Consider the following 16,107-nt stretch of genomic DNA (forward strand, 5'->3'; position numbering starts at 1 on the left):
TACCTCTTCTGCTGCTGCCGCCTCGGCCTATTCTGCTGCTGCCGCCTCAGCCTCTTCCTCCGCCTCTGGAGGAACGTTGGCACCTGCCGCCCAGCAAACAGGGGATGTACCACCACCACCACCACCACCACCTCCGTCACCAAGCGTCTCAACCATGTCACACGCCAGCGTTCAGCTCTCCATCTCACAAACATTTGATAGAAAGCGTAAATTCCCACCTAGCCACCCTCGATCCCTGGCCCTGAATGCCAGCATTTCTAAACTACTGGCCTATGAAATGCTGTCATTTAGGCTGGTGGACACAGACAGCTTCAAACAGCTCATGTCGCTTGCTGTCCCACAGTATGTTGTTCCCAGCCGGCACTACTTCTCCAAGAGAGCCGTGCCTTCCCTGCACAACCAAGTATCCGATAAAATCAAGTGTGCACTGCGCAACGCCATCTGTAGCAAGGTCCACCTAACCACAGATACGTGGACCAGTAAGCACGGCCAGGGACGCTATATCTCCCTAACTGCACACTGGGTAAATGTAGTGGCAGCTGGGCCCCAGGCGGAGAGCTGTTTGGCGCACGTCCTTCCGCCGCCAAGGATCGCAGGGCAACATTCTTTGCCTCCTGTTGCCACCTCCTCCTTCTCGGCTTCCTCCTCCTCTTCTTCCACCTGCTCATCCAGTCAGCCACACACCTTCACCACCAACTTCAGCACAGCCCGGGGTAAACGTCAGCAGGCCATTCTGAAACTCATATGTTTGGGGGACAGGCCCCACACCGCACAGGAGTTGTGGCGGGGTATAGAACAACAGACCGACGAGTGGTTGCTGCCGGTGAGCCTCAAGCCCGGCCTGGTGGTGTGTGATAATGGGCGAAATCTCGTTGCAGCTCTGGGACTAGCCAATTTGACGCACATCCCTTGCTTGGCGCATGTGCTGAATTTGGTGGTGCAGAAGTTCATTCACAACTACCCCGACATGTCAGAGCTGCTGCATAAAGTGCGGGCCGTCTGTTCGCGCTTCCGGCGTTCACATCCTGCTGCTGCTCGCCTGTCTGCGCTACAGCGTAACTTCGGCCTTCCCGCTCACCGCCTCATATGCGACGTGCCCACCAGGTGGAACTCCACCTTGCACATGCTGGACAGACTGTGCGAGCAGCAGCAGGCCATAGTGGAGTTTCAGCTGCAGCACGCACGGGTCAGTCGCACTACAGAACAGCACCACTTCACCACCAATGACTGGGCCTCCATGCGAGACCTGTGTGCCCTGTTGCGCTGTTTCGAGTACTCCACCAACATGGCCAGTGGCGATGACACCGTTATCAGCGTTACAATACCACTTCTATGTCTCCTTGAGAAAACACTTAGGGCGATGATGGAAGAGGAGGTGGCCCAGGAGGAGGAGGAGGAGGAGGAGGAAGAGGGGTCATTTTTAGCACTTTCAGGCCAGTCTCTTCGAAGTGACTCAGAGGGAGGTTTTTGGCAACAGCAGAGGCCAGGTACAAATGTGGCCAGCCAGGGCCCACTACTGGAGGACGAGGAGGACGAGGATGAGGAGGAGGTGGAGGAGGATGAGGATGAAGCATGGTCACAGCGGGGTGGCACCCAACGCAGCTCGGGTCCATCACTGGTGCGTGGCTGGGGGGAAAGGCAGGACGATGACGATACGCCTCCCACAGAGGACAGCTTGTCCTTACCCCTGGGCAGCCTGGCACACATGAGCGACTACATGCTGCAGTGCCTGCGCAACGACAGCAGAGTTGCCCACATTTTAACCTGTGCGGACTACTGGGTTGCCACCCTGCTGGATCCACGCTACAAAGACAATGTGCCCACCTTACTTCCTGCACTGGAGCGTGATAGGAAGATGCGCGAGTACAAGCGCACGTTGGTAGACGCGCTACTGAGAGCATTCCCAAATGTCACAGGGGAACAAGTGGAAGCCCAAGGCCAAGGCAGAGGAGGAGCAAGAGGTCGCCAAGGCAGCTGTGTCACGGCCAGCTCCTCTGAGGGCAGGGTTAGCATGGCAGAGATGTGGAAAACTTTTGTCAACACGCCACAGCTAACTGCACCACCACCTGATACGCAACGTGTTAGCAGGAGGCAACATTTCACTAACATGGTGGAACAGTACGTGTGCACACCCCTCCACGTACTGACTGATGGTTCGGCCCCATTCAACTTCTGGGTCTCTAAATTGTCCACGTGGCCAGAGCTAGCCTTTTATGCCTTGGAGGTGCTGGCCTGCCCGGCAGCCAGCGTTTTGTCTGAACGTGTATTCAGCACGGCAGGGGGCGTCATTACAGACAAACGCAGCCGCCTGTCTACAGCCAATGTGGACAAGCTGACGTTCATAAAAATGAACCAGGCATGGATCCCACAGGACCTGTCCGTCCCTTGTCCAGATTAGACATTAACTACCTCCCCATAACCATATATTATTGGACTCCAGGGCACTTCCTCATTCAATCCTATTTTTATTTTCATTTTACCATTATATTGCGATGCTACCCAAAGTTGAATGAACCTCTCCTCTGCCTGTGTGCTAGGCCTAAATATATGCCAATGGACTGTTGCAGTGGTGGCTGACATGAAGCCTGATTCTCTGCTATGACATGCAGACTAATTCTCTGCTGACATGAAGCCAGATTGTCTGTTACGGGACCTCTCTCCTCTGCCTGGGTGCTGGGCCTAAATTTATGCCAATGGACTGTTGCAGTGGTGGCTGACGTGAAGCCTGATTCTCTGCTATGACATGCAGACTGATTCTCTGCTGTCATGAAGCCAGATTGTCTGTTACGGGACCTCTCTGCTCTGCCTGTGTGCTAGGCCTAAATATATGCCAATGGACTGTTGCAGTGGTGGGTGACGTGAAGCCTGATTCTCTGCTATGATATGAAGACTGATTCTCTGCTGACATGAAGCCAGATTGTCTGTTACGGGACCTTTCTCCTCTGCCTGGGTTCTGGGCCTAAATTTATGAAAATTGACTCTTACAGTGGTGGGTGACGTGAAGCCTGATTCTCTGCTATGATATGAAGACTGATTCTCTGCTGACATGAAGCCAGATTCTCTGTTACGGGACCTCCCTCCTCTGCCTGGGTGCTGGGCCTGAATATATGCCAATGGACTGTTGCAGTGGTGGGTGACGTGAAGCCTGATTCTCTGCTATGACATGCAGACTAATTCTCTGCTGACATGAAGACAGATTCTCTGTTACGGGACCTCTCTCCTCTGCCTGTGTGTGTGCTGGGCCTAAATATATGCCAATGGACTGTTGCAGTGGTGGCTGACGTGAAGCCTCATTCTCTGCTATGACATGCAGACTAATTCTCTGCTGACATGAAGACAGATTCTCTGTTACGGGACCTCTCTCCTCTGCCTGTGTGTGTGCTGGGCCTAAATATATGCCAATGGACTGTTGCAGTGGTGGCTGACGTGAAGCCTGATTCTCTGCTATGACATGCAGACTAATTCTCTGCTGACATGAAGACAGATTCTCTGTTACGGGACCTCCCTCCTCTGCCTGGGTGCTGGGCCTGAATATATGCCAATGGACTGTTGCAGTGGTGGGTGACGTGAAGCCTGATTCTCTGCTATGACATGCAGACTAATTCTCTGCTGACATGAAGACAGATTCTCTGTTACGGGACCTCCCTCCTCTGCCTGGGTGCTGGGCCTAAATATATGCCAATGGACTGTTGCAGTGGTGGCTGACGTGAAGCCTCATTCTCTGCTATGACATGCAGACTGATTCTCTGCTGACATGAAGCCAGATCGTCTGTTACGGGACCTCTCTGCTCTGCCTGTGTGCTAGGCCTAAATATATGCCAATGGACTGTTGCAGTGGTGGGTGACGTGAAGCCTCATTCTCTGCTATGACATGCAGACTGATTCTCTGCTGTCATGAAGACAGATTCTCTGTTACGGGACCTCCCTCCTCTGCCTGGGTGCTGGGCCTAAATATATGCCAATGGACTGTTGCAGTGGTGGCTGACGTGAAGCCTCATTCTCTGCTATGACATGCAGACTAATTCTCTGCTGACATGAAGACAGATTCTCTGTTACGGGACCTCTCTCCTCTGCCTGGGTGCCGGGGCCTAAATATCTGAGAATGGACTGTTCCAGTGGTGGGTGACGGGAAGCCAGATTCTCTGCTATGGAACCTCTCTCCAATTGATTTTGGTTAATTTTTATTTATTTAATTTTTATTTTAATTCATTTCCCTATCCACATTTGTTTGCAGGGGATTTACCTACATGTTGCTGCCTTTTGCAGCCCTCTAGCTCTTTCCTGGGCTGTTTTACAGCCTTTTTAGTGCCGAAAAGTTCGGGTCCCCATTGACTTCAATGGGGTTCGGGTTCGGGACGAAGTTCGGATCGGGTTCGGATCCCGAACCCGAACATTTCCGGGATGTTCGGCCGAACTTCTCGAACCCGAACATCCAGGTGTTCGCTCAACTCTACCCGAAACGCGTTTAAGCAGCCGGGGATCATTGCACTAATTGCGACTCTGAACCAGAGTAGGAGGAGCACGAAAGAACAAGCCCTAAACAGGATCGCTACTGCGGGACCGCTGACGTCACTCACCAAGATGCGCGAACCACGCCCCCAGCATCCAAGGCAACACGAGGGACACTACTGATCATACAGCCTCCCAGGAAGTGCCGACCAGGAGCAGAAGAAAACAGTACCAGCGCTAGGAAGGGTAAGTGATCTCTGTGGCCAGAGACAGTGCGGGACGCCACACCCAGGCACAGAGCTCCGCTTCCTCCTACAGCTTGTATCGCAACCATACATACATGTGAATTACATAGAAACATATTGATACAGCGCATTATTTATCCTGGATTAAGCGGCATCACTTCCTATTGATTAACTATCTCCACAAAAAGAATATCAAAGCATTCAAGATATCCCCACCAACTGTACTTAGTTTGTTTTATCCTTTGAACAGCGGCCACTGTGATAAGGAAAATAGCACTTGAAAGACCTAACAGACTCACCGTTCAATCCAGCTTTTTTATTGCAGTTTTTTTATTGCACCTTTTTATTGCAGCCGTTTTTTATTGCAGCCTTTTTATTCTAGACATTTTATCTGAACTTTATTATTGTATGAAAAAATTCTTTTCATGTTACTTTGTTTTTAGGGTACCCACTATAGAGTGATAATACCCATATACTACTCCTACAACCACATATACCTAAACACTAATTACCCAACATCTGATTATTAATTCATAATAAATATTTATTAGAACCCAAATAGAGTGTGCCTGCTTACCTTTTCTTTTTATCCATTATATATTCCTTTATCTCCTCTTGCTTTTGAAAATTCAGCATGTAGATAATAGAATTCCTCATCTTTCCCCATTTTACACAGTTCCTCTACCAGGAGTAAATTAAAATGCTAGTTTATGTCCTCCTCCTCTTCCACCTGGACTACTGCAACATTCTACTCTGTGGCCTCCCATCTAACACTCTTGAACCCCTACAATCCACTCTCAACTTTGTTGCCTGGTTAATCCACCTCTCCTGACATTTCTATTCCAACTCTTCCTTCCGCCAATCCTTTCACTGGCTCCCCATTGCCCAGTGATTTAAATTTAAATTACTAACAATAACATACAAGGCTGTCCACAATATGTACCCTGCTTACATTTCTGACCTACTCTCCTGAAAGATCCTCACCTGTAATTTGCCATCATCACAAAACCTCCTTCTTTGTTCTTTTCTTGTCTGTTCCTTACACAATCGTTTACAAGATTTCTCACATGTATCTCCCAAACTCTGAAACTCACTACCCTCTCTCCCCAACACCAAAAACTTCTAAAGCAACCTGAAAACTCACCTCTTCAGAAAAGCCTACAGCCTACAATAACCCTGCTCCCACTACACTACCATATGAGCAACTTTTACCCTCACCTACTCTCTCCCTCCCTTTTCCTTGTAGAATTATTGCCCTAAACTGCAAGGTCCTCTCCTCTTCTGTACCAGTCCGTTAATAAGTTAATGTTTATTGTACTTGTGTTTTTGTTATGCATTTATACTTTTTAGATGTACAGCAGGAATTAGTGGCACTTAAAAAAAATATATAATGCTAATTTTTTTATAGATAGTTGCAACTGGAATATGCCGATCAGATGACCATGTAAAGGAAGGATTAATGAAAAACAGAAAGTATCCAGTAATTTTGGGTCATGAAGGTGCCGGTATAGTAGAGAGTGTTGGGGATGGAGTAACCACTGTCAAACCGGGTAAGTCCCAGAAAATGAGGGTCGGGTCCCAACCAATCAAACATCAAAATGTAAGCCCTAGAAAACCCCTTAGAGTATTGATTATTTAAAAGGGGTTGGCCACTTTCTACACTACGTGCAGAATTATTAGGCAAATGAGTATTTTGACCACATCATCCTCTTTATGCATGTTGTCTTACTCCAAGCTGTATAGGCTCGAAAGCCTACTACCAATTAAGCATATTAGGTGATGTGCATCTCTGTAATGAGAAGGGGTGTGGTCTAATGACATCAACACCCTATATCAGGTGTGCATAATTATTAGGCAACTTCCTTTCCTTTGGCAAAATGGGTCAAAAGAAGGACTTGACAGGCTCAGAAAAGTCAGAAATAGTGAGATATCTTGCAGAGGGATGCAGCACTCTTAAAATTGCAAAGCTTCTGAAGCGTGATCATCGAACAATCAAGCGTTTCATTCAAAATAGTCAACAGGGTCGCAAGAAGCGTGTGGAAAAACCAAGGCGCAAAATAACTGCCCATGAACTGAGAAAAGTCAAGCGTGCAGCTGCCAAGATGCCACTTGCCACCAGTTTGGCCATATTTCAGAGCTGCAACATCACTGGAGTGCCCAAAAGCACAAGGTGTGCAATACTCAGAGACATGGCCAAGGTAAGAAAGGCTGAAAGACGGCCACCACTGAACAAGACACACAAGCTGAAACGTCAAGACTGGGCCAAGAAATATCTCAAGACTGATTTTTCTAAGGTTTTATGGACTGATGAAATGAGAGTGAGTCTTGATGGGCCAGATGGCTGGATTGGTAAAGGGCAGAGAGCTCCAGTCCGACTCAGACGCCAGCAAGGTGGAGGTGGAGTACTGGTTTGGGCTGGTATCATCAAAGATGAGCTTGTGGGGCCTTTTTGGGTTGAGGATGGAGTCAAGCTCAACTCCCAGTCCTACTGCCAGTTTCTGGAAGACACCTTCTTCAAGCAGTGGTACAGGAAGAAGTCTGCAAGGTAAGAAAAACATGATTTTCATGCAGGACAATGCTCCATCACACGCGTCCAAGTACTCCACAACGTGGCTGGCAAGAAAGGGTATAAAAGAAGAAAATCTAATGACATGGCCTCCTTGTTCACCTGATCTGAACCCCATTGAGAACCTGTGGTCCATCATCAAATGTGAGATTTACAAGGAGGGAAAACAGTACACCTCTCTGAACAGTGTCTGGGAGGCTGTGGTTGCTGCTGCACGCAATGTTGATGGTGAACAGATCAAAACACTGACAGAATCCATGGATGGCAGGCTTTTGAGTGTCCTTGCAAAGAAAGGTGGCTATATTGTTCACTGATTTGTTTTTGTTTTGTTTTTGAATGTCAGAAATGTATATTTGTGAATGTTGAGATGTTATATTGGTTTCACTGGTAAAAATAAATAATTGAAATGGGTATATATTTGTTTTTTGTTAAGTTGCCTAATAATTATGTACAGTAATAGTCACCTGCACACACAGATATCCCCCTAAAATAGCTAAAACTAAAAACAAACTAAAAACTACTTCCAAAAATATTCAGCTTTGATATTAAGGAGTTTTTTGGGTTCATTGAGAACATGGTTGTTGTTCAATAATAAAATTAATCCTCAAAAATACAACTTGCCTAATAATTCTGCACTCCCTGTAGTTACTTCTGACTGTTGTGTTTGTGAGATGATTATATGACACTAATATAGTCATTGTTGAAATTCTGCACCATTTTCTACATTTCATAAGGTATGCACGCTTGTTTACAAAGTCTTTTGTGCTGTCCACACAGAGGTCCTGAACATAAGATGGCTTATGATGGAAGGTAATGTGACCAGGCAAATCACCTCCATGTGATATCTCCTCAGAATTTAGTGTAGGTGCAATGTGTTTGAACAGAAAATACATCATATGGAGGTGATTTTCCTGGTCACATGACCCTCCATCAGCGGCCATCTTATGGACAGGATCCCTGTGTGGACAGCACAAAGACTTTGTAAACAAGTCGGCATACCTTATGAAATATAGAAAATGGCACAGAATTTCAACAAAAGCTATATTAGTAAGTGTCATATAATCATCTCACAAACACATTGGTCAACAGTACCCAGAAAGTGACCAACCCCTTTCAGTTTAAGTGGGACAATCACTGATATTTCTTTCACAATAAAAACTGATACTGTATTTATTAACTCTAACTACTGTAGCAGGCATATTGGTCAGGGGGATCCTACACAGTCTTTTAGGATCCATTGCAAAATGAAAATGTTATGCCCCCTGTACCAACAAAGGTCATAACACCAAAGTGAACAGAGTCTACATGGTTAGCCTATGTTCTTACATTCAGAATGAAGCCACATGTGCCACAGTTTGTTGCAGAAATCTCATTGAGTGTCCTATTCACCCGAATGAAGAATGCAGAAATTAATGGAATTGATTTTCAGTTTTAGAAATTTCTGCTACAAATCTGCATTCATCCTTATAATTCTTACCACAACCTGTGCCATTCTTATTAGAAATGTGTTGCTGCTCATAAAGGTTCAAATCCATTTCTTTCCTTTTTTAGGAGACAAAGTAATACCGTTGTTTCTTCCTTACTGTGGAAAATGCAGAGGCTGTGCTGAGCCTAAAAGTAACCTTTGTTGCACATCTGAGTACGTGTTTTTTCAATATTACTATAATTATCATGATAATTATTAGCAGTAATGTACCAGAAGCAAGTGGCTTCACTTATAACTCAAGATAAATATTGAGTAATGTTATGCCTTAGCTTTGATTTGGCCAAATTATACACAAAGAATATTACTAAATGATAATAATGTAAATAGTGAAACACACACCATTTTGGCAATAGAAAATATGCTACTGTGTATCTATGGGAACATTATTTTAATTCATTTCTGATTATTATTTGCTGAGTGCATTTCAATTTTTTTTTATATACAAGTGACCTCTTCTGCGCAATTGCAAATGTCGAAAGGGTCCACTTTCTATATATCCCCTAATCCTTGCTAAACTATATTGGCACTGTAGGTAAGAGAAGTATGGGACAGATGAAAGGGAGTATAATAAAAGGATAGGACTACAAGGGGTTTGTTTCTGATGCATAGATCCACAAAGAAGTTGTAGATATAAAAAATTAATGTGTTTAACGTGTAACTGTTGTTTCAGGTATAAACAGTTGTGTGTGTACATGAGGAATAGTACTGTTCCTGGACGTTATATAACTCGCCATGTTTACCCTATGCAATCTGTCTGTAAGTCTAAACTTTTTCAGAGCTAGTGGAGGAAGACTAGGCTACATTGCTGGTCTGAGAGCTGCACCCCCTTCAAACAGCTATTCAGTAGGGGTCCCAGGAATCAGACCCTCACTGATCAAGTATTCATAACCTATCCCGAGAATAGGTCATGAATTCTAAGTTCCCAGAAAAAAATAACTATAGGGGTTCATGCACACTACCAACATTGTAGAAAACAGTTTGCCCCTCCACCAATCCCAGTCTTTAGAGCTCTGCCTTGTTGATTAGGTCTTAGGACTTAGGAAAGGTATAGTAATCCTAAAATCTAACTTACCTAGTCAATGTTCAGATATAACAGTCATGTATTACTGGTTATTTGTCCTTTCAGTATTAGGAGATATTTTTAGAAAGTCTAGGAAAATGTCACCCCCATTATCGCCGGTCAGTTTATTTCACAAAAATAATTATATGGCATCCATTTGTAAATATTATTATTTATATTATATTATATTAGCAGCCATTTCATGAGCATATGTTAGTTTTAATTAATTAGTTTATTTCCTTTTACAGCATTGGCAAGCCTACTGGGCTGATGTCAGATAACACCAGCAGATTTACCTGTAAAGGGGAACTGCTTTATAATTACATCAATACCAGCACATTTACTGAATATACTGTAGTGGAAGAATCATCTGTGGTCAAAATACATGATGATGCACCCCTGGAAAAAGTATGCTTGATCGGATGTGGCTTTTCCACAGGATATGGATCTGCGGTTAATTTGGCTAAGGTAAGTCATGAAGCTAACTCTACATACATAAAAACACAAAGCAAAGAAAAACAATGCTGCCAACATTTTAATAACTACTTCATATTTGTGTATTACCTGCTTTTTAACCCCTCAGCCTGTTTTGAACACTAGTGACTAAACATTTTTTTTTTTCATTGTCACTTTCCAAGATAAGATTTTATCAATAGAGTTGCATAAAGGCTTGTTTTTTTTATTTTATTTGCATGACCAGTTTTAGTTTTCAGTGGTGTTTTTTGTAATACATACAGTATGAATTTCCCCTTGGTTTCTGGCAGTTTTTTTTTTATAACGTTCACCTTACAGGACATTGTTTTCTGGGTTAGGACAATTAAGCCAATATTTATATTTCAGTTTTAAAACTTTAAAGAAGAAAAAGTGTGTTTTTGCATCAACATATTCCAGGACTGATATTTTTTTTTTTGCTTTTGTTTTCTATTGATGGAGCTGTGTGAGGTTTTGCTTTTCTGCAAGCTTAGTTGTAGTTTTTATTGAAAGGAAATTAAAGACTCAGTCTCACAAAAAATGTTATTTTCTGACCTGTTAGGCCCCCTGCACACGATTAGGATTGCGTGCGGATTTTCCGCACGGATTTGCGTGCGGAAAATCCGCACCGTACGTCATGTACATTGTATTCTATGAGAATTTGAAATTCTCAATGCACACGATGCAGATTTTTTCCGCCCGGATTTTGACCTGCGGTGCGGATTTTAAAATCCGCGACATGTCAATTACCGTATATTCCGGCGTATAAGACGACTTTCTAACACCAGAAATCATTTTCTAAAGTCGGGGGTCGTCTTATACGCCGGGTATTAGGCAGCACAGGGGAGAAGGAAGCAGTCCCTCCCCCCTGTGCTGCCCGCTGCCACCAATGATGAGAGAGGGGCAGAGGAGGGGCCTGTTTGTTTATTGCAAAAAAAAAAAACGATTTTATAGATATACAAATTACCAGTAACGGTACCTTTGTGCCCAAGGGGCTGTTGCCGTTTTGTGCCCAGCCGCGCCCCGAATACTGGATCCCAGCGCTGCACCTCTCTTAATTTATTCACTGCACTTCCTGTTTTTCTCTTCTGAAGCTGCTCGTAATCTCGCGCATGCGCAGTTAGTTGGAGCACTCGCTCATTCTTGCTGTGAGGTCGGAGGGAATAGAGGAGACAGCGCCAACTAACTGCGCATGCGCTAGATTACGAGCGGCTTTAGAAGATAAAAAAAGCGAAGTGCAGTGAATAAATTAAGAGAGTGGCAGCGCTGGGATCCAGGATTCAGGGCGCGGCTGGGCACAAAACGGCGGAGGGAAAGCCCCTCGGGCACAAAGGTACTGGAAATTTGCATATCTATAAAATCGCTTTTTTTGCAATAAATACGGTAAACCACAGGTGGGGTTAACAAAAGTACAGTATGTTTTTTATTACAACAATGAGATTCTGGGTAACCCATTTAACCCAGTGTAATTGCTGGGCTCCGATCGGTTACCATGGCAGCCAGGATGCTACTGAAGCCCTGGCTGCCATGGTCAATTCCCTAGACTGGAGAAGATCCTTTTTGAGACAGGGAGGGCTGGGCATTTCAATTTAAATTACCATATTGAAATCAAAACGGGTGTTTTAAAATTTTTATTTAGTGTGCGTTGGAAGAGGGGTAGTCTTATACGGCGAGTATAGCCCAAACCCTGTATTTTAAATGGAAAAGTTTGGGGTCGTCTTATACGCCCAGTCGTCTTATACGCCGGCATATACGGTCATTTTTTTTTTTCCTGACCGGATTTTCTTAATTCACTTAGTGAAATCCGCATGCGGAAAATCCGCACCAAATCCGCATGCAAATCCGCACCAATTAATGCAGATTGACCGTTCAGGATTCTCCGCACATGAATCCTGAACGTGTGCATGTAGCCTTAGAAAGCTACATGATAAACTGTAGTGAAGGTCATCTTCTTACCAGTGACTTTATTTGTTAGTTATCCTCTCTTTTCTGATCCTCAGCTGTGTCATGTGACCAACACATGGATAGGAAGCCAGTTTCTCTGTGTATTCCTATGCGAGTCTCAATGTCAGTCTGATAGGAATGAATAGAGAAGTAACTGACTTCCTGTCCTGTGTCAGTTGGAGATCAGAGGACTGGTCAGATGACATAGCTCAGGATCAGAAGGGAGGTAAAAACAGACAGTCGCTGGTGAGAAGATTACCTTTAATACAAATTACATCATGTACCTTTCTAACAGGTGAATAAAACATGTTGTGGGAGTGCTACTTTAATATATAGAGAGGTAAGTATTTCAGGGGGTGGGGGGAAATTGCAACTAAATATATTGTATTTCCTTTCTTTGGGAGAGAGAATCCCCCCCACTGACAAATCAGCCCCCACTATTCTTTTATCTCATATTTCCTTTAAAATATATCCGAATCTCAACTGAAAAAGTGAATTAAAAATAGGGGTGTCATACTGTAAGTGTCACTGCATTGTCACTCTTATATCAGTCACGCCATTGTATTCATGTTTGTCCCACATTTCCTTATGATGCTGCTTTGTGCAGTGAGATATGTTGGGGGAACAAACGCATGATGTTTGAGACTTTTTAAACACGTGTCTGTTGTTAGCAATGGTTATCTGGTATGCGAGTCCATAACAGCGCTTATAAAACTGACAGCAGTCGGGGACTGATATAATAAAAAAAACAATGCATTGCCACCTATGACACTTCTTTGGTTGAGATCTAAATAAAGGAATAGTTTTAATTTCATTTCATAGTACCCACTAGTGGGGGGATGATTCGTCAATGGGGGAGTCTCTCTCCCACTGAAAGAAGATACAATATATGTTGTTTTCTTTGGTATCACTTCATTATGACTTTTTGATCATTTTTTGAGAGGCAGATTAACAAAAACACAGCAGTTTTGGAAATTATTTTTAGTTTATATTATGACACTTACCTTGTGTACAGTTTGATTTGGTATGAATGTAGTGTCAACTATTATGTGCACTTTTATTTATTTTTTTTACAAAAATTCTGGAAAAACGTAATTTTTACCTTGAAATTAAACAACCACTTATTTAATTTTTTTACAACATTTTATATCTGATCACTAACATTATACACCACAAAACGTATGTAATGTAGTGTATTATGCTTGTTGTTTATACAGTGAGAGTCCGCCTATGAGACCTTACCTATTTATTGTACCTTACCCTCACGTCCATTTGTGTATGCAAATTTTAGAATGAAAGCAAAGGGAGAACATTGGAACCAGTATATTTTTGTTATATTCATGTCTTACTATTTAATTAAATTTTTGATTTCAGGTTGAGCCTGGCTCTACATGTGCTGTATTTGGTTTGGGTGGCATCGGCCTTTCTGTAATTATAGGATGTAAAATAGCAGGAGCTTCCAGAATTATTGCAATAGATGTAAACAGCAAAAAATTTGAAAAGGCTAAAGAGCTTGGAGCCACTGAATGTGTCAACCCAAAGGACTATGAAAATCCCATTCACGAGGTGATAACGAATATGACTAATGGTGGAGTTCATTATTCTTTTGAATGCATTGGAAACACTGATATCATGGTAAGTATATTAAATCATTACAGATTTTACATTGACTTTTCAAGTGTCAAGTGGCTGAAAGGGGTTGTGTCACTTCAGCAAATGGCTTTTATCATGTAGATAAAGTTAATACAAGGCACTTACTAATGTATTGTGATTATCCATATTGCCTCCTTTGCTGGCTGGATTCAATTTTTCATCACATTATACACTGCTCATATCCAGGGGTTATGGCCGCCTCTGCAATCCAGTAGCAGTGGTGGTGCTTACACATTGTAATAAAAAGTGCCGGCCTATGCATACACGCATGGTCCTCGAAACAAGAGAGGTCGAAACTTTTTGCTATAGTGTGCAAGCACAACCACTGTTGTTGGATTACAGGGTGGTTGTAACCATTGATACGAGCAGTGCATAATGGAATGAAAAAAAATGATCAAACCAGCAATACATTACTTAGTATTGCTGGTTTGATAAGTGCCATGTATTAACCTTGTGTACATGATACATGCCATTTGCTGAAGAGAGACAACCCTTTTAAAGCAGTACGCAAGACTGGAACACAATTAGAGGTAACTATATTGCATTCAGGCAATAAATGAGTAACTAGCTGGGTTTAAACAGAACACTTAGATGAGCTCATCAGCAACTGCTGCATAGTAACAAGGCTCAGGACCAGAAAGAATTAAAAGGGTTTTCCGAGATCTTAATACCGATGAACTATCCTCTGGATAGGTCATCAGTATCTGATCGGTGGGGGTTCGACACCATGGACTGTTGCCGATCAGTTGCTTGGGAAGGCACCGCCGTTCCTGTGAGCGCCGCAGTTTTCTCCATGCTCACGAAGCACAGCACCATACATAGTATAGCGGCTGTGATTGGTATTGCAGTTCAGCCCCATTCACTTCGATGAGGCTCAGCTGCGCCTAGGCCAGGTGACCAATAAATGTGACATCACTGGCCAAGGGAATGCAGCAGCATTGCCAGCTGATCGTCAAGGGTCCTGGGTGTCAGACCCTCACCAATCAGATACTGATAACCTATCCAGAGGATAGTTACACAAAACAATTTGGAATTTATCCTGAATTCTCCAAAATATTTGGATTCTAAAAGTGCAATTCATTTCAGGCAAATCCAGAGAGAGATCCACAAGTGCCATTCAGCTTTCCTCCCAAAAGGATTTAAAAAAGCAGAGTGTTTTACAACTATAGAACTGCCTTCCAAACATTGCTCAGCTTTTTAAACGAGCTGACTAGCATAACTAGGATAATGTCTCTTGCAGGACAAAAATATTTATTGGAGCAAAGCAGACAGAATCAGCTTTACTAGCTAAGGCTACTTTCACACTAGCGCTTGATCGGATCCGTTCTGAACGGATCCGATCATATTAATGCAGACGGAGGCTCCGTTCAGTACGGATCCGTCTGCATTAATAACTTAGAAAATTTTCTAAGTGCGCAAGATGCCTGAGCGGATCCGTTCAGACTTTCAATGTAAAGTCAATGGGGGACGGATCCGCTTGAAGATTGAGCCATATGGTGACCTCTTCAAGCGGATCCGTTCCCATTGACTTACATTGTAAGTCTGAACGGATCCGCTCGCATTCGGACGGCCAGGCGGACAGCTGAACGCTGCAAGCAGCGTTCAGCTGTCCGCCTGTCCGTGCGGAGACGAGCGGAGCGGAGGCTGAACGCCGCCAGACTGATGCAGTCTGAGCGGATCCGCTCCATTCAGACTGCATCAGGGCTGGACGGAGGCGTTCGGGTCCGCTCGTGAGCTCCTTCAAACGGAGCTCACGAGCGGACAGCCGAACGCTAGTGTGAAACTAGCCTAAGAGGCCTTAGGGGGAAAGCCGGGTGCTATCTCTATTATGGAGACCACTTAGTAGACATGATGACTATTGTAGGTTAGACAATGCTTCTCTCAGTTTCTGTTGAAAACTACACTCACCTAAAGAATTATTAGGAACACCATACTAATACGGTGTTGGACACCTTTTTCCTTCAGAACTGCCTTAATTCTACGTGGCATTGATTCCACAAGGTGCTGATAGCATTCTTTAGAAATGTTGGCCCATATTGATAGGATAGCATCTTGCAGTTGACGGAGATTTGAGGGATGCACATCCAGGGCACAAAGCTCCCGTTCCACCACATCCCAAAGATGCTCTATTGGGTTGAGATCTGGTGACTGTGGGGGCCATTTTAGTACAGTGAACTCATTGTCATGTTCAAGAAACCAATTTGAAATGATTCAAGCTTTGTGACATGGTGCA

At 43.8% G+C, this 16,107-nt stretch overlaps 1 protein-coding gene across 1 annotated transcript in view; it reads left to right on the forward strand.

Moving 5' to 3' along the window:
- Window positions 1–16,107, forward strand: part of LOC122924684 (alcohol dehydrogenase 1-like) — a 146,147-nt gene that overhangs the window by 40,883 nt on the left and 89,157 nt on the right. Inside the window, exons 3-6 of the mRNA XM_044276025.1 lie at window positions 6,103–6,244; window positions 8,812–8,899; window positions 10,055–10,274; window positions 13,596–13,856. Coding sequence (XP_044131960.1) covers window positions 6,103–6,244; window positions 8,812–8,899; window positions 10,055–10,274; window positions 13,596–13,856 — 711 coding nt within the window. The remainder of the gene's footprint in view (window positions 1–6,102; window positions 6,245–8,811; window positions 8,900–10,054; window positions 10,275–13,595; window positions 13,857–16,107) is intronic.

The sequence above is a fragment of the Bufo gargarizans genome, chromosome 1 (genome assembly GCF_014858855.1).
Source record: "Bufo gargarizans isolate SCDJY-AF-19 chromosome 1, ASM1485885v1, whole genome shotgun sequence".
NCBI classification, from domain to species: Eukaryota; Metazoa; Chordata; class Amphibia; order Anura; family Bufonidae; genus Bufo; species Bufo gargarizans.